The sequence below is a fragment of the Denticeps clupeoides genome, chromosome 11 (assembly GCF_900700375.1).
Source record: "Denticeps clupeoides chromosome 11, fDenClu1.1, whole genome shotgun sequence".
NCBI lineage: Eukaryota > Metazoa > Chordata > Actinopteri > Clupeiformes > Denticipitidae > Denticeps > Denticeps clupeoides.
This window is the reverse complement of record NC_041717.1, coordinates 11,191,929-11,210,599: the sequence shown is the minus strand read 5'-3', so window position 1 is coordinate 11,210,599 and position 18,671 is coordinate 11,191,929. Positions and strand designations below refer to the sequence as shown.

General features: G+C 43.3%; 1 protein-coding gene across 3 annotated transcripts in view; it reads right to left on the bottom strand.

Moving 5' to 3' along the window:
* Positions 1 to 16,280, bottom strand: part of LOC114799915 (leucine-rich repeat transmembrane neuronal protein 4) — a 104,490-nt gene extending 88,210 nt beyond the window's left edge. For 2 of the 3 annotated variants that reach the window (XR_003751292.1, XM_028996875.1), the window contains exons 1-2: positions 15,689 to 16,280; positions 10,423 to 12,016 (exon numbers count right to left, since the gene is read on the bottom strand). Coding sequence is in view for 2 of the 3 variants with exons in the window: in XM_028996875.1 (XP_028852708.1) it covers positions 10,467 to 12,016; positions 15,689 to 15,692 (1,554 nt within the window). In the remaining variant the exon portion in view is untranslated. The remainder of the gene's footprint in view (positions 1 to 10,422; positions 12,017 to 15,688) is intronic. The other variant, XM_028996874.1, reaches the window with a different exon arrangement.
* Between the last annotated feature and the right edge of the window lie 2,391 nt (positions 16,281 to 18,671).

Here is an 18,671-nt window from a genome sequence, read left to right as displayed (position 1 = left end):
ACTATTCAGAAAAAAAGAATAAATGAGTAGGAGTGTTAAAACTTTTGATCAGTGGTGTATAGAAAAACTGTGCTTGCACATACATTCATACTGTGTTTGTTCAGACGATGAAGTACAGGCTGGGGGAGGGGACTCTCCACTTCTGTCCAAAGGACAGAGAAAATGAAGAGATCCACATTCCCTTCCTCTGCTCACAAGGGCTTGATGAAGGAGCATAACAAATGCTGAATTGTTCGGTCAAAACTGTTGCCAGCGCTCAGAAAGAAACAACAAATGAAGTGTTTACAGCACGAAGAAGTGCTGAAAATGGGCATGGTCAAGGACTTACTTCAGATAGTCCTTGGGCATGAGAGTTGACTTCAAGCATCTCACTGCAGTCATGCTTTGTTTTCCAACACACTAATTAAATCAACATAAAAAAAAAAAGAAAAAACTTTTTTGGTTATTCCCTTAATACATAAAATTTTTCTGGAAGACATGACAAATGCGTGTGGCAGAAACCAAACACGGTGTTGTGTAATTAAACCCATTGCCTTGGGAGCAAATTAAAGAGATTTATATTTGATTGCTGACGAGAGGAATTCAAATGAGTGTTTTATTAGAGGGACGCTTTAAGGTGGCTCTATAAAGCTGTGACATGCTTTGAGAGTGCAGTAAACATGCCGAGCACCCATAAATGAAGACAATGCAGAAGTATTGACAGTCAAGTTGAATTGTACCCCTGATAGGCAAATGTGCTGAACCAAACACACCCACAGGTGGGTTTTTATTACATGCAGCTACAAATTCATGGTATGTGGTCTCATAAGAACATAGGGACACTGTCTGATGCTTATTACTGAGATGCTGAGGAGTTAACGGGATCCCACTGGTACTAAGTGTACTGAGTTTTTGCCAGCATGGAAATATTAGGTCAAATTGATGCAACTTGCTGGTATTTTCAATCACCTGTCAGAAAAGTCCGCTCGGCTAATTCTGGGAGATGATAAGAGCATGACCTCAATCAATGTTTTAAACAGCCAAACAGGAAATAGTCGTTCTTGAGAAAAATAGACAGAAAGAAAAGTAAAACAGATGAAAAGCAACTAGGTCTAAATTATTCAGCACAGATTCCATAATGTAGAAATCACTTTCTTAGATTTCAAAAGAGCCAGAGTGGGGAAAGTGAGAGACAGCCATAACTACACTTACAGAAACTAGAGAGAGACATGAGGTTAAGGTTAGAGATAGAAGCTTTGTCAGTCTTTCATGTGCAAAGATGGATGTTCACTGAAAAGTGGGGCATCAAGCCTTGAGCGAGATTGTACCTTAAGATGGAAAAAAAGCAGTAATTGTTCCACAGGGTGGCGGCTAATATGCCTGGTGTCCCATTACAAAAAAACTAAATTGTCTTATTTGGACAGGAAAAAAGTGATGCTCACATTTCAGTGACTTTTACCTGGAGACTGCTGGTGAATAGAATAATGATAATTAAAATATCCCATTATGTTTTTAGCAGGCCCTTGAGTAGGCAAGAGAATAAAGGATTGCGGACAGAAGGGGGAAAAACATCTTTCGCGGACTATTAGTTATTCTAGTGAGCAAAATGGGATTAAGTCTTCCATTTAGTGCTCCCTGAACTACTCTCAGCCGCAGAGGTGTGATTGATAGACACGCAGCTTTAGTGAGCTCTTTCCGCCAAGCTCCCTGTTCAAATATTGCGCTTAAGACATACAGATCAGGATGTCACATGTGCCACCTAAGCTCTTAATAATGGATGACATTGGTGAGAAGATCTTAGCATGCCTTTTTGTACCCACTTAGAAGTGCACCCGATAGTGAAAGACACAGTTGCTGTCATCTGGAGCTCTGTGCAGCCGGGTTCAGCCATCGATGATATACTTTTGAAGGCAAACCTTTAAGAAACGTTGTTTGAGGTGATTGGAGAGAATGTAGCCCTGTGATAAATAAAATATCCAAGTGCTCAACAAAACATCATAAATGTGTAATAGCAATTCTGTGGCCCTGTCGCCTACAGCCCAGGCCGCCTCGGCAATCCGTTTTCACTTCACGCCCTTCCTTCTGAGGGCTGAACTGTCTCATTTATACTGTAAGTATCTGGTGCTAAAGATAGCAATGGCAACTGCACAAGTGTTTATGTGTGTGAGATTCCAGAATTCGTTTTTGCATTTGCATTTTTTTTTTTTTGCATGTTTAACTTTTTTGTGACGCCCTGACCCTTGCAGCCAGCAGCCACTAGGGGCCACCACCACTGCCGGACTGAGGATTGCAGAGACTATATCTTTCTTGTCCAGTCCTGTATGTGAGATTTTACCCTCTAGTCGTGTGCAAACCATCTTCTATGGTGTACAACCTGCTCATATTATTCATATTCTCCTACAGTCTGGTGTCCCCTTTTGTTTTTGTTTTTCAGGAATGATTATTAGATATGATGCTGTGTGGTTGCCAGATTGGACAATTTTTAATTTTTTTGGAGGATTTGTGCTCAGCATGGAAAACTCTTTTGGACTTTCAGTTTATTCAAAAGCATAAAGCAAGTCTAAATATATCATCTGCCAAATCGCCGGTAAAGATAGGAAAGATGCAAACTGCACTGCGCCAGGATACTCACATTCTGACCCACTGCCAAAGCAGGCCAGTCACTGATCAGGCAAGAGGAGGAAGCAGTAGAGATTTAGAAAATGAGCGGCAGGGGAAAGGGGTGTAAAAAAATGAAACAAGATTAGAGGCAGTGTATACAAGCAAAAAGACCTCAATTTTAGAAGAGGAAATCCATTAGTCTACTACTTGACATCCCCTTTCCATTTCTGTTCCTTGGTTTTCAGCAGAGGTCATCAAAACTGCACCCTTCAGAGCTTCTCTTTTCTCAAGGGATTTATGTCGATGGCCATCAAAACCTCTGAGCAATCACTCGCTTTTCTAATCCACTGAGAAGACAGACCGTAGGCATTCTGCTCAGGATAACACTGCTAAAAAGAACTTTGGCCTTTTCAAGGGGCAACAGGGATCTTACTTAGATGGTATATTTCCCATGTTAAGTGCAATGTTGTATAAAAAGCAAGTGTTAAACAAGTCAATAAAATATCAATGTGCATTTTAAACATAAGCTGTATCAAAAAAGATCAAGAACAGCAGTCCTGGCACCCCTGACCACCTCCGTTTCCTTGTCTTGAACACCTGTACATAATTTTACAAAATTCCTTAATCGTATGGATTAAAATTCCTTAATCGTATGGATTCTCACTTACGTTTTACATTACTTGTCAATTTTCTGTGTTCTCAGTAAGTCATACAGGTCATAAACATAAAACACTGCCAAACCGATATTTAATATTCAAGAGCATTAAATAAAGTGTGGAACTTTATTGTTAATTATCTTTCCTCACCTCTAATTTACTATCACAATACATCTGGACTGTAGCATTTGACATTTTTTTTTGCAGTGTCGCGAAAAGATTATATGGTTGAACTAAATCTCTATAATCAACTTGTAATTACTGTATAATTTCTCTTCCATTTTGTTTTCAAAGGCCACTTTAATACTTTGTTTCTATTGGTCACGTGACAATGCATGGCAGTGCACAAAGGTCAAAGTTCAACAAAGTTTAACCTCTGACTGTGGTGTGTGCAGAACCTCTATATGCCAATAATTTCATACTTACATTTATGGCATTTAGCAGACACCCTTATCCAGATTGCCTTACAATCAGTAGTTACAGTTTTTGTGCATAACTGAGTTGTTTCGCCTTGTTTCTATTACATCATAGTCATGAATATTATTTACACCGTACACCTTTTATCATCGGCTTTGAGGGCTTTTAATGTATATCTTAATCATTTAAAGTTTTGAATTCTTATCTAAGACAGTTGTGTTTGGTCCAATCCACTTTAAATTTGTCATGATTCATCAGATGCCCTTACAATCAGTAGTTACAGGGACAGTCCCCCCGTATCAACTCACAGTTAAGTATCTTGCTCAGGAACACATTGGTTGTAAGTGGGGTTGGAACGTGAGCATTTGTGGTCTGGTTCATATGCCCACTAGGCTACTACCACCACTGTTTTAATGGGGATTTGTCCCAATTCTCAAGAATATGCCTTCCGCTACTAATCACAAGGAGACTTGTGCTGAGATGGCTGACCCCTGGATTAAAAGCTCAGCAATGCTGCATATGTTTATCAGGTAAAGCCCGAATGGATCTCTGTGTTAGAGGTCCAGCGTTGAGGGCAACATTTCTGGGAAGGCATCCAAAGCCCAAGGACATAGTCGGTGCAATTTGGAGGAAAAGGAGCTGCGTTAACAAAGAGCGGCAGGAGGCCGTGTACTACTAAACAGGGCATTTGTTGTTTCAGGGAAGTTTTTTTTTTTTTTTTACAGTTGGAAGCATCTCAATAATGCCTCCAATCAGCAGTTTTTGTCAGTGTCCACTTAGCGAGGCTGCAAAACTATATTAGCTGTAGTGGTCCTTAGTATCCTCCAGTGTTTTCTCAACTATATCAGAAAAAAAAAACTAAATTGTCTTACAATTGGTGGCCTAGCGGTTAAGGGAGCGGCCCCGTTATCAGAAGGTTGCCGGTTCGAATCCCGATTCGCCAAGGTGCCACTGAGGTGCCACTGAGCAAAGCACCGTCCCCACACACTGCTCCCCGGGCGCCTGTCATGGCTGCCCACTGCTCACTCAGGGTGATGGGTTAAATGCAGAGGACAAATTTCACTGTGTGCATCGTGTGCTGTGCTCCTGTGTATCACATGTGACAATCACTTCACTTTACATTTGGAGTCTAATCAGGACCAGACGGTGCTAAATATAACATTTATATTATAAATATTTCTTTTATTTTTAATGAAATTATTTTTGACAAGTATTTACAGTTTATCCGGATAGTATTCACAACACCATCACTTCTACATTTTGTATTGTTACAGCCTTATTCCAAAATGGATTAAATTCATTTCCTCACATTTCTACGCAAAACACGCCATAACAACTACGCTGATCATCCTTGAGCTGTTTCTCCAGGTTAATTGGAGTCTACCTGTGGAAAAAAACAGTTGATTGGACATGGAAAGGCACATATCTGTCTAAATCAAGTCAAAGATCATTTTCTGTACACCTCACAGGTCTAATCTGGGGAACGTTACAGAAAAAAATACCAGGACTCTTCCTAGAGCTGGCCGGCCACTTAAACTGAGCCATCAGGGGTGACCCAGTGCCTGATGGTCACTCTGTCAGGGCTCCAGAGGTTCTCTGTGTACAGAGGAGAACCTTCTAGAAGGACAACCATCCTTGCAGCAACCCACCAATCAGGCCTGTATGGTAGAGGGCCATCTGGCCCATTCATAGTAAAAGGCACATTTCATGGACTCTCAGACCAAGAGAAACTAAATTCTCTGGTCTGATGAGACAAAGATTGAACCCTTTGGTGTGAATGCCAGGTGTCGCGTGTGAAGGAAACCAGGTACCGCTCATCACCAGACCAATGCAATCCATAGAGTGAAGCATACAGGAACTGGGAGACTAGCCAGGAAGGAGGGAAAGATGGCTGCAGCAATGTCCAGAGACATCTTGAATGAAGACCTGCTTCAGAACGCTCTTCAACTCAGACTGGGGTGACGGTTCATCTTTTAGCAGGATAATGACCCTAAGCAAGATATCAAAAGAATGGCTTCAGGACAACTCTGTGAATGTCTTTGAGTGGTTCAGCCAGACTTGATGCGATTGAACGTCTTTAGAGAAATCTTAAAATGGCAGTGCTTCCAATCCAACCTGATGGAGCTAGAGAGGTGCTGCAAAGAGGAATCGGCAAAAATGGTCAAGGATAGGTGTGCCAAGCTTGTGGCATCAAATTCAAAAAGACTTGAGGCAGCAATTGCTACCAAAGGTGCATCGACAAAGTATTGAGCAAAGGCTGTGAATTGTTATGTACTTTTTTTTTTTTAAATATTTGCCAAAACTTTTTTTTTTTTGGCCAAAAGTTATTTGCCATATTTGCTCAAGTAAACCTTTTTGCATGATCTCATTATGCGGTGTCATGTGTAGAATTCTGTGTGAAAAAAAAAAAAATAATTTAATCAAATTAGGAACTTAGAACTTTAGGCGGTTTAAAAAGGCACTGTGGATACTTTCCTGATCCATAGTATATTGTAGTTTATAGGGTCTGGACAAAATTATTTCCACACTGTACACACAGGCTTAGCAAGTAAAAAAGTGGAATGGTAAGAGTTGAGGGTCTAAATGCCACTGAGATCCCCTTGAGCAAAGTATTGTCCCCACACACTGCTCCCCTGGCACCTTTCATAGCTGGCCACTAAGTTCAGTTTAGCATCATAGTTTAGCTTTAGTTCAGCTTCATAGGTTTATTGCAGAGGACACATTTTGTTGTGTGCACAATGCTCTGTGCTTGCTGTGCATCACAATCACTTCACTTTCACTTATAGCTGATTCTCAGGACTAAAAACTATTTAAAATATTAACATGACTTGCACATTTATTTTATTTTAAAGTGAAGTGATTGTCACATGTGATACACAGCAGCACAGAACACAGTGCACACAGTGAAATTTGTCCTCTGCATTTATCCCATCACCCTGAGTGAGCAGTGGGCAGCCATGACAGGCGCCCGGGGCAGCAGTGTGTGGGGACGGTACTTTGCACAGGGGCACCTCAGTGGCACCTTGGCGGATCGGGATTCGAACCGGCAACCTCCTGATTACGGGGCCGCTTCCTTAACCGCTAGGCCACCACTGCCCCACATTTAACCTCCATGCCAGTTCAAATTAGTCAGTAAAAACCGTGGAACAAGTACTAAATAATATACCCCCATTCTATTTCAAATAAGATTTAGAGCATCCACACAAATAGACTCCTAGGATATGTTCATTAATAAGATTTACCCTCCAACATCAGCGGTAAATTATGACTTTTGAAAAAGGGGATTCTCAGCACTACAAATTATTCATCAGGATGTTTTGCTATGAACAACATAATAACAGTCAGACATCACTTCAAGAATCAATTTGTGCGCTGTATATGTGGGGAAGGGGCTTACTGATGATGCAGTTGGGTGGTGGTGGTGGTGGTGGGGGGTGTCAGTGCGCTGTATATGTGGGGAAGGGGCTTACTGATGATGCAGTTGGGTGGTGGTGGGGGGGGACGGGGGGACGGGGGGGGGGGGGGGGGGGGGGGGGGGGGGGGCAGTGCGCTGTATATGTGGGGAAGGGGCTTACTGATGATGCAGTTGGGTGGTGGTGGTGGTGGTGGGGGGTGTCAGTGCGCTGTATATGTGGGGAAGGGGCTTACTGACGATGCAGATGGGTGGTGAGGGGTTGTGGTCAGTGTGCTGTATATGTTGGGAAGAGGCTTACTGATGAAGCAATTGGGTGATGTGGGTGGGTCAGTGTGCTGTATATGTGGGGAAGGGGGCTTACTGACGATGCAGTTTGGTTGGGGGGGGGTCAGTGCGCTGTATATGTGGGGAAGGGGCTTACTGACAATGCAGTTGGGTGGAGGGGGGTTGTGGTCAGTGTGCTGTATAAGTGGGGAAGGGGCTTACTGACGATGCAGTTGGGTGGTGGGGGGTTGGCAGTGCGCTGTATATGTGGGGAAGGGGCTTACTGACGATGCAGTTGGGTGGTGGGGGGTTGGCAGTGTGCTGTATATGTGGGGAAGGGGCTTACTGACGATGCAGTTGGGTGGTGGGGGGTTGTGGTCAGTGTGCTGCATATGTGGGGAAGGGGCTTACTGACGATGCAGTTGGGTGGTGGGGGGTTGTGGTCAGTGTGCTGCATATGTGGGGAAGGGGCTTACTTGTGGGGGAGCTTGGGGCGGATTGCTGGTGATGGCAGTGGTGGTGGAGGGGGGTGCATTGTGCTTTATGACTTTATGTATGTGGGGGGAGAGAAATGTAGGGCAAAAAGTCTGGAATAGTTGTATATGTATATGTTAAATATATAGAAGTAGAGTTTAACCGAGTCACCAAGTGAATATGTTAAATTCTGCTCTTACATTCTGCTCTTGGTACTTCTCCTCTTGCATTTAAAGCAAATGTATGTATGTATTTATTTATTTAACTAGAGATTTTGACCCCCATACCATTCAGCGCAAAGTTACTGTATGCATACACAAAAATGAAGTATCTGTATTATTATCTATTAAAAGGAAAGAAAGAGACATTGTGAAATCTGCAGTGATATATTGAGATCTGCTCAAAGATAATAGATAATAAATAAACTTTTCATTCCAAAATGTCAAAATCTTTTATTTTGTGGTTTATGTGGACTGGATTATGCACAAAAAGTGTTTTGAATTGTATTTTATATTGTAACGGAATGCATTAAGGAATATATGTATGGCAATGGATGACAAACATTTGTGCCATTTCCCCTCTTGGCTTATAAGGTTTATATCAAGACCTGTTGCTTTGGAACAGGTTGCTTTGTTGCTGATTTTTTTTATTTGCATTTTCATTTAGAAAAAAAAAAATATATATATATATATATATATATATATTTTTATATCTCTGTTTAAAAAAAAAACTCAGTGACTTGGTGAATTATTATTTTTTGAATCATTCATAAGTCAACATTCTTGAAATAAGTAGAAATTCTCAATTGTCACATCACAGTATGACCATTCTACCATCCTATTCTACTATATAACAGTAGGTATGGGTGTGGGTGAGTGTGTGCACGCACCACTGATTCTCCACCTTTTCTGCTGTGTTACAGGAGCAATAGTTCACTGCACATTTTCTGTCTCCCTGCCACATCGCCCCTCTCCATCAACCTTTATCTACTCCCTCCCTGCTTCAGCTCTGACCCTGGTCCCAGGGTTCAAACATTACAACCATTAGATAAAAAATGTGCTCTAAGGTCTATGTGTTTATGTCTCTGATCTTTTTTTCCTTCCTGGATGTTTCCAATTTTCTGAGATAAAAATCAAGGTCCCTTTTGCTGTAAATACAGACAGCCTGACTGGCTGCAACATCAAGGGAGCTCTGTAATGGCCTCCAGTCTCTGCGTCCTGTAGACCTGCCTCGTCAACAAAAATCTGCCAGGCTCTGTTCATCTACGGTGGGAACTGCGGAACGCTGCAGCCAGCCCAGGACCAGCAAAAAACAATGTGAAAAATAAATACAAGGCAGCTTCACAAATAAGATAGATAAATAGATTTATTTGTTAAAAAAAAAAAGCAACAGTGACTGTGAATATCAACCATAACTGCGATTGAAGGTCCATTTTATGTTATATAACAACTTCACCTGATACAAATTTAAAAAGCTGAACAAATGCACTACAAAACGCCAATGATGAAAAGTATAGTATTGGGATTTTTTTAGTATCATAGCAACTGCTCACTTGACAAAAAAAAATTATAATTGAAAAAGCTCAACATAGGGACAATTCTCAGGAAGTTCTGCACTGAAAACAATGCATATTTTAAACATAATGACTTTGCAACAGAACCAAGTGCAAGGCAGATAAACACAAACACGGACATGCACACCTTGGACAAAGGCTGGAGAGCTGCTACAAACAATAGGCGTGCTTGAGTTATGTCACCGCATTCACAGATTACCCATCCTCCCCCAGAGCACGATCGACAGCCCTGTGGTACGGCTGCTTGCAAAAGCCTGATACACGAAAACGAAGTTAAATGTCTCGACACGCAGATGCCACCGTCAGGTTTGCATCTGACAAATGGCTGCCCTTAATAAAACTCTGTGGTCAGGATAATGGACACAGATTCATCATACTACCTGTGGTGACGTTGAGGGATGAAAACACCGCAAATGAAGATCAATGGCGTACGCATAAGACAAGAGACAGCAAGCATGAGAAGACATCTCTTGAATGCCCTTATCGCGCGTCCATCGCAGCTCTGAACACAGAGGGAGGCGAAAAACTTGCTTTGGTGCCACACTTAAATAAATTAGCTTACTCCAAAACCATTTTATTTACTCTCCTGAAACATGCAGCCTATCAGATCACATTCGACTTTGAGTGACAGTTCCTGTAAGCAAAGCCCGTGGCAAAGTGTGCTGTTGTTAATACAAAAGAAGACACACACACACACACACACACACACACAGAGGACAGGAAATGACTCACTGCACAGTGACTTGATCTAGCACAGACCATACGTTTCTGGGACAATCTTTTTTTGGTCGGAGTCTGGAAATATTACTTCTGCGACAATGAATTTGTCAGAATCAGAATTTGGACCAGTGGTGTCCATGATGCCTGTTTCAGATGGGAACGGCGGAACGTTTAGCGAGCGGATTCGGTCATAATCTCCAAAAAAGTATGACTCAAGTTACCATGCACTGACCCATATTTCCAACCCCATAAATAGATACAGCCAGCAGAAGGGAAAAAAAACGATTATTTTTTTTTTTGCCTTCTGTTTACTGGAAATTTACCTCTGGCTCCCCGCAGTGGAAATGGATTTTGAGAAGGCGAGGGATCATACCTCACATTCTCGAGAGCCTGAGATGGTGTAGGTGCAGGGTCCTGTCCCATTTACCAGCATGTCCATGGTCTCGGAGTTTGTGGGTTTGTAGTCCACATAGTACTCCTGCAGGGGGGAGCTCAGGGTGCGCTCGGTCTCCCGCACTTTTTTCCGGCGCTTTCGGACCATGGAGTGCTGCTGCAGCTGCTTCATGCTGCTTGGGTAGCGCTTCCACGAGACGTAGATAACCAACAAGATCATAGCCACGGACAGGAAAAGTGCCACGCTGCCGGCGATGATCTTATGGAAGGACACATGCTCAAATTCCTGCTCGGGTGTGGAGGGCCGGGCAGCGGAGGGCGAAGGGACGGCCTGCTTTCCGCCACGGGTGAGCGCTTCATCCAACCTGGGCGCGGTGGGGTGAGGAAACTTTCCAGGCTTGGACGGTGAGTTGAGAGTGGAGGAGATTAAAACATAAGGGGTAGGATTTATCTTGCAGATGCTGAAAGTCTCCACAGCTTCCATCACCTTCTCCCCCTGAACTTCCTTGGGCCCGGCACAAATCATGGTGGTTTCTTTGTTCCCCTTGAAGTTCCTCAACCATGTGACCAGTGGGCAGAGGTTAGGGGTGCAATTCCAAATGTTACCTGCCAAGCTGATGGTGGTGAGAGAGATCCAGGCAGCTACTACCTCCTGGGATATGTTGAGGAGCTTATTGGAGTCCAGATTCAGAGTCTGCAAGTTTGGGAGACACTGGAAGATGCTGACATCCAGTACCTGCAAGTCGTTCCCCGAGAGGTCCAGTTTTTGCAAGGAGGTCCAGGTCCAATTGATGCCTTGGCTGATTGTTTTTATTCGGTTCCACTGCAAATAAAGAGCCCGGAGGTTATTGAGACGGGGGAAATGAGAAAAGTTTATCTTGGAGAACTGATTGTGCTCCAGATGCAACTCGGTCAGCTTCAGTAGGCCGGCAAATGCGTTTCGCGTGAGGCTACGCAGGCGATTGTATCCCAGGTCCAGAAACTCGAGGTTGCGGCAGTCCTGAAACACTCGCATGGGGACGCTTTTGAGGGAATTGGACCGAATGTGCAGGCTGAGCAACTTGCGCAGTCCCTGAAACTGATTGGGCTGGAGAACCTGCAGCTTGTTGTAGGACAGGTCAAGGTTCCGTAAATTCGGAATGGTGTGGAACGTGGTGTTGTGAAGCTGCGTGATCTTGTTGGAGCTGAGGATCAGTTCCTTCAGCCTGCGCACGCCGTGGAATGCCTGGCTGTCGACGCCGTTGATGTAGTTATGGTCCAGGTACAGCCAAACGAGCTGATTCAGGCTGGAAAACTGGCCAGCCCGCAGACTCACCAAGCTGTTGTAGCGCAGAGACAGGCCTTGGCATCCAACTGACACATTCTTTGGCACATCACGAAAGGCGTTGGACTCACAGTAAACTATTTTGCCATCGCAGCGGCAGCTCTGTGGGCACGGCCTCTCGCGTACCCTGATTGGGGATGCCAGGAGCCAGGCCTGCACCAGCAGAGGGACCATAAGCCACCTGCCTCGCATCAGGGATCCTGCAGCCAAACAGAGGGCAAAGAGGAAAACATTCATTACTTAGAACTCAATGCTACACTAGTCATCCCTTTTTAAAGATGATTGTTACTTTTAACCGCAAAACATTTTGTGGAGAAGGGGTTTGATTAAAAGGGGGCTGGTGATTCAGCTCAGAAGCATTTAAGGCAGCCATCTCATGCTCACCCTCATATCTCCTATTACCCATGTGCACAGTCACAAAAAAGGTTTATCAGGCAACAGTCAAATTGCGTAAAGGAATACCAAATAACTATTACTACTTTAATACATGTAATTATGCCCAATATGAACTATAAACGATACACTATATACACACTCTGTCTATATATCCAATATCAAACAGACTACTGTGGGTCCAGTGGATGTAAATGTCAAAAAACAGTATTAATAATATTATATAAAATGTTGTGTGTGTATATATATTTATCCCAGTTAAAAAAAACAGTTCAGAAGGCTATAAAAATACAATAGTAAAAAAAAACATACATTTTAATAAAACAATCCTGTCAAGTAGTTGCTCAGTAATTGCCTATTGTAATCTAAGTGCAGCAATTAAGCCAGATGTTGCAGTTCTGTCCATGAGTGGGGTTTGATATTCCAAAAATACCCACATCTGTTAAGATACTCAACGACCATTTGCAGATGGGATTTTAATTGGGAACAGCTACTGGTTAAGCATCGTGCCAGCCATAGAAGTCTAAAACCGGCCATAGAAGTCTAAAACCGGACTTGGTAGTGGGGCCCTGAGGACTGGTGTTGACAATCACTGCAGAATTTTTTATTTGCAGGTGAACGTGCAGTGATGGAAACGATTCGAATTGATTTATATCGTTCCACGAATCGACCAGATCAAAGCGTCCGTGCGTCAAATGCTGGTAGCACTGGAACTGAGAGCCTCGCTGCTTTCAGGTCTCTTACCGTCCATCTCTGTCTGCAAATGTGTAATCCCTGCACATCACAGAAGCCAGGTTTGAACAATACACAAAAGAAGCTCAGTAACCGCTGTCAGAGAGCTTCTTACCAAGGTGGAGAGTGAATGGGAAGCTGGCCTGTGATGATCAAAGTGAAACGATGATGTGAAATCAAACACACTTGGTGAGAAAAACATTCCTCAGGAGATTTGGAGTACAGGAGCGCGCATACATACACACACACACACACACATATATATATATATATATATATATATATATATTTTTTTTTTTTTTGGAGGGTATGGATATATATTTTTGATGGTGAAATTGCAGCCGCTCACGTCATGGTTGTTTTCTCAACCATTGCCACAAATATAACAACATCATGTCATAAAATGGCATTGTAAAACTTGTGAGGTAATGAGCCATATTACACAATATTTTCATTTTCACAATATTGTAATATTTTCACAGGTATCAGTGTATAACTCAAAACAAAATGTACATTGGCTTAATCTGCTTGTTAAGTCTGACATCATTTCTGGGTCCAACCACTGCTTTAGATCCTTAGTCAGCTTTTTTTGCCATATATGTTCGACACATGGGAGACACCCTATAAAACTCGGGGCATTTTGGGGCATGAAACTTAATTTTTGAATTCTCAGACATTTACTCTTTCCTTTATTTTTATCAAAGATACAACAGTAGTTTATATTAATATATGTCTATTTTTTGTGTTCCCAATTCTGGATGAATGAGGGTTGGGTCGTGGAGGATATCGTAAAACATTTGCCATATCAATTGCACCGACAGCCAGACCAGCTGATCCTGGAGCTGAACTGGTGCAGCCAAAGGAAGGAGGAGGAATACACTGGAAAGTGTTATTTTTTTTTTTTATTTCAGAATTCTCAGTCATGGGTCTGTTTCAAACCACACTTATTTCTCTGACGCCAAATCTAATAATGACTCAGCGCAGCCACTTGTGTGTTTACAGCCCGGGATCCATCTGCTGGCCACAATCGCTATGATGGAGACGGCATCAGCGGCATCAATGCTCACAGAAATTCCTAATTCTGTGAATAATCCCACCTACTAAATCCATGCAAACAAGACAACATCGAGACTTCAAGCTCAAGCCCTACTGATTGCCAGGCTGCCATCTGCCACACGTGGCTGGCATCTAACATCAGCAGTCATTCTTCAGCGAGATTGTGGGTCATATGTTCCAATAAACCCTCTTATAGTCTACTAATTGCATCATTATTATTATCATTTATTATTAATGTAGGTTGCCTTCATTTTTCTCATCGCAGGTTATATCCAAGCACATGAATCAAAGCCAGGGAAACTGATTCGGGGTGTGCCCTTTTTCCCTTCACCATACCCTGACAGGCATTCAATCTCCACTACTGATATCTATTTTGACACCTTCCCCACTCCATTACACGAGAAAGCTCCAAGCCATTTAATAAGGGGCACCTCATCTGTCTAACAGTCTCCTTCCTTCCCCAGGACAAGGGGAAAAAGTGAAATGTACGAAAAGATACCCAAACCTCAGGGGCCCTTTATGGCCAGTAAATGAATGAATGTGACCTCACATATCTGCATGTGACATTTTAATATTTCAGAATCTCAGTGTGAAATGCAAAGTCTCAATGAGATTAAGCATGGCTGAAGCATTGTCACAAAAGTTCCATATAACAGTTCCATTCCATTAGATTTTCAATGGTGAATCATGGTCTTTAAGATAAGCCAACCAAGGAGCAGCCTTGCAGGAACCTTCAAATTCCATTGGAAACTGGGAACCAGGCTGGAAGATGTTGAGAAGCAAACACGGCTTGTTTAGATTTATTTTTTTTTTTTGTGTGGTGGGTATTGAAAATGGTTTGACGGTAAAGATGACTACTCGGCAATACGCTTTCTCAGATGAATTTCTGTGCATCTCACAGTGTGTCTGACCACTACCATATCGACAAACCACAGGGCATGAGCTCTGCGTCTTACCTCAGCTACACACCAATACCTTCACGCCCGCAGAGTATGACTGGAGGTTTATTTCCAGTCGTTCAATCAAAGCGAGGCAGGTGACGAGGGAAATGCATACATGCATAGGTCTGTCTGCGTGTGTGTGTGTGTGTGTATATAAAGAGAGAGAGAGAGAGAGAGAGCAAGCGAGAAGAGGGGTAATAGGGTAGAAACAATTCTTTTAAAATCAGACAAGGTTTTATTTATTCACGTTCTCAACCTGTTGATGGTTTTTATGGTTCTAGGCTGAAGTACGTTTCTAAGATGCAGAGATTTTTTTGGCGCAAGTTCCTCCGCCCGGCAAAGTTGCCCCCGTCATATTATAAACAGACGACGAAGATTTATCGTCATTATTTTTATTGTAATTAATGCATGCACGCGCCATTTGAAGACCGTCATATGCAAAATATAAAAGCAAGCAACAGAGGAGTGTTTCCATACGAATATGATACAGGCGTAAAGGGGGGGGGGGGGGGGGCGCTGAAATAGTTAATCGTTGGTTAGGGTGGGGGGGGGACTGTATGTAGTGCAACATGTCTTCTAACATAAAATAAAATATATACGTTTTACCTGTAAAAATGGTGAATATTGTGCTCATCTTGAAAAAAATATATAAAACCATTTGAATACCAGGATGGATTTGATGGCACGACGAAGCAGAGGTGGAGCAGCCTGCAGGTACCCACGATTGCATGCAGAATAGAATCCACCTACCCATCGCTCCGTGTTTTGCGCGCCCGTGCGGTTCAGATCTCCCCGAGCCCGCGCTCCGTGGCCCGCATGGCACGCGCAGTCCGTCCCGTCTGCTGCACACGCGGGCGCGCACCGGCGGCGCGGCGTCGGGGCTCCGAGGGACCGTGGAACTTCAGTCCCGCGGCGCGGTGTCCGGGCGCGGGGGCTGGGAGGCGGGAAAGTTCACTCCGGACATGGTTTCCCGGGAAGGAGCCGCGGAATGTCGGAGCGAGTGAAGGCAGAGGAGGGGTGGAGGGGAGGAGGAAAAGTTTACAGACGCGCGCATTGATTTGGATCCATTAGCCGTAATGAAAGCGCTTCCAGGAGACGCCGGAGGGACGTCCCTCAGAATGGTTTTCGTATTCCAGACGATTTGGATTTGCCTTCTCGGGGGGTTACGGATGAGGAGAATTGGGGCGACGCGACGCGACGCTCATCCGGACATCCTCGCTCGCCGCCGGCGCACTAACAGGACGGGAGCGGCGCTCCATCGCTGCTGCCTCCCTCTTTCCAGCAGACGCGCGGTGATTCGGATTGCCCTCTTCTGGTGGGAGAAGACCCCCATCAGCAAATTACACCCTTATAGGGAGATCATGTCTGCCTCGGTCACGGTGCGGAAATTCATTTAAAGGCTGGACACGCCAGCGGCAAAATGTATGTAGGCAGGACAAAATATATCAGGCTCGAACCTAAAGCAGAAACGTAGGAAATGAATACCGATTCAACCATCAATCCTTCACTTTTTTCTTCCGTCCCAATTTGACCGACCACCTTCGTTTCACCAATCACAGCAGTTAGGACTGGACTATAGGTAAAGATTGGGCAGCTACACGCAGACCACGAAGGTCAAAATTCGAGATTCAGGATTGGTTTATTGTCATATTGTATTACACCGTGTATTGAAATAATGTTTCACACAGAAGCCCCCATAGTGCAATCATAAAAGAGAAAAATATATATGTATATACACACTAAAGTAAACTATACAAACTAAAATTTAAATACTGTACAGGTCTCTATAAGAGAAAAGTCATTTTTTTCTGTACAATGAACTGGACAAACAGGACAACATCATATAAGATGCTTGTAAGTGGACATGTTGGATATTTCAAACAGGACACACAAGACAAGAGAAACATGTGCAAAAAGAGCAGAGATGTGTAAAATAAAACCTCCAAGGTTGTAAGTTCCAATACCGGCTCAGACCTTGTGTGTGGCGTTTGTACAGTGTGTGGTTTTGGTGCAGGTTCCACAGTTTCCTCCTGCCATCTAAAGGTGAATTGTGTGTGTGTGTGTGTGTGTGTGTGTGTGTGTGTGTGTGTGTGTTAAGGAGAGGTAGTGAGTGGAGAGGTAGTGAGTGGGAGTAGTGAAGAGAGAGTTGTTGCTGGAGAGCTGTCCATGGTGCTGAACCTCGATAGTCCCTCTTGTGCGCCAAGAATCTGCACCATGGACAGCCACACTTCATTATTCTGCATTTTATTAATGCGGTGGGCTGTGGCCCCGCCCTGCTCTCTACATTCTGCTGTAATGGATAGCGGATGAGTGAGTGAGTATATTTTATTAATGCAGTAAAATACATGTACTTAAACACATGAATTGGGTGCCAGGTGTTTTATGAACAGTTGCAAGTTTTAGTTATTTAGGTTTCGTTTATTTATGTAAATTTGTGTAACTGTGCTAAATTGCCAACAGTAGACAAGATGTCAAGCAAATGTGCATGACATCTAAGCCATTGTGACAGTTTATGTAACACAAATGGTGTTTGAAAGTTTAAACACACATTTTGGGTAGATCTAAAAATGTAACAATGTGATGTGATGATATTTATATCTGTTGGAGCAATAGAGATCACGAAAACTTATACCACAGTGAAAGGGGCTTGTGAGACTACACCGTAAAAACGAACAACAACAGTTATTTCAAAAGGAAATGATTTATTGCAGAACACAGTTAAATAGTCTGTTTATGTCTTGGCCAGTGTAATGTGGAGACAACGGGAAAAGTCTTGAGAAATGAAAGAAGGTATGAACAAAAGATGTCAAAGGGTAGCAAAGAATGAGAAAAAAAAATTATGGCCTGGCCTGGAGGCGTGATGTCATAACAACCAATAGTAAATAATTTATTTACTTACTTAACCTCACCAAAGAGTAAATTATACTTTGTTTCGTAATTGCACAATTTAATAAAAGATAAGAGATATCGCCTCTGATTGTATAGGAAGCTCACACATGTCACTCAGGTGCAGACCTAGGTTATAGAGACTGTCTCACCACCCCCAACACACACACACACACACACACACACACACATTTTTTCACTACTACGTTGCAGACTACATGGTTTCTTTATAATTAGTGGTATCTAATAATAGGATTTTATTATTAGCAGAACCTAACCATCCAGTCCTATGTTGCCAGATCTTTCATTTTGGGTGTTATTGTTATCTCCTGTATACACTCTCAGTCACTCACTTTCCACAATGACTTAGTTTTTCTCAAGGTAGTTCATCCCGGGACACTGGGTGCAGGGTGGAGCCTCACCCAGGGCATGTACACACACACACACACACACACACACACACACCATGTTGCCCACAGAACCTGGTGCTGCCCAAAGTTACATCATTAAAGTGAAGTGATCAAAAGGTCACTTGTGATACAGAGCAGCACAGCACATGGTGCACACAGTAAATTTGTCCTCTGCATTTAACCCATTACCCTGAGTGAGCAGTGGGCAGCCATGACAGGGGCCCGGGGAGCAGTGTGTGGGGACGGTGCTTTGCTCAGTGGCACCTCAGTGGCACCTCGGCAGATCGGGATTCGAACCAGCAACCTTCGATTACGGGGCCGCTTCCTTAACCGCTAGGCCACCACTGCCCCATGGTGAATAAGTCATGTTGTCATATGCTCTAGGTATTGGTTGTTATATCTGGCTTAAACCTGGTCACAAAACCTTTGTGTAGAGA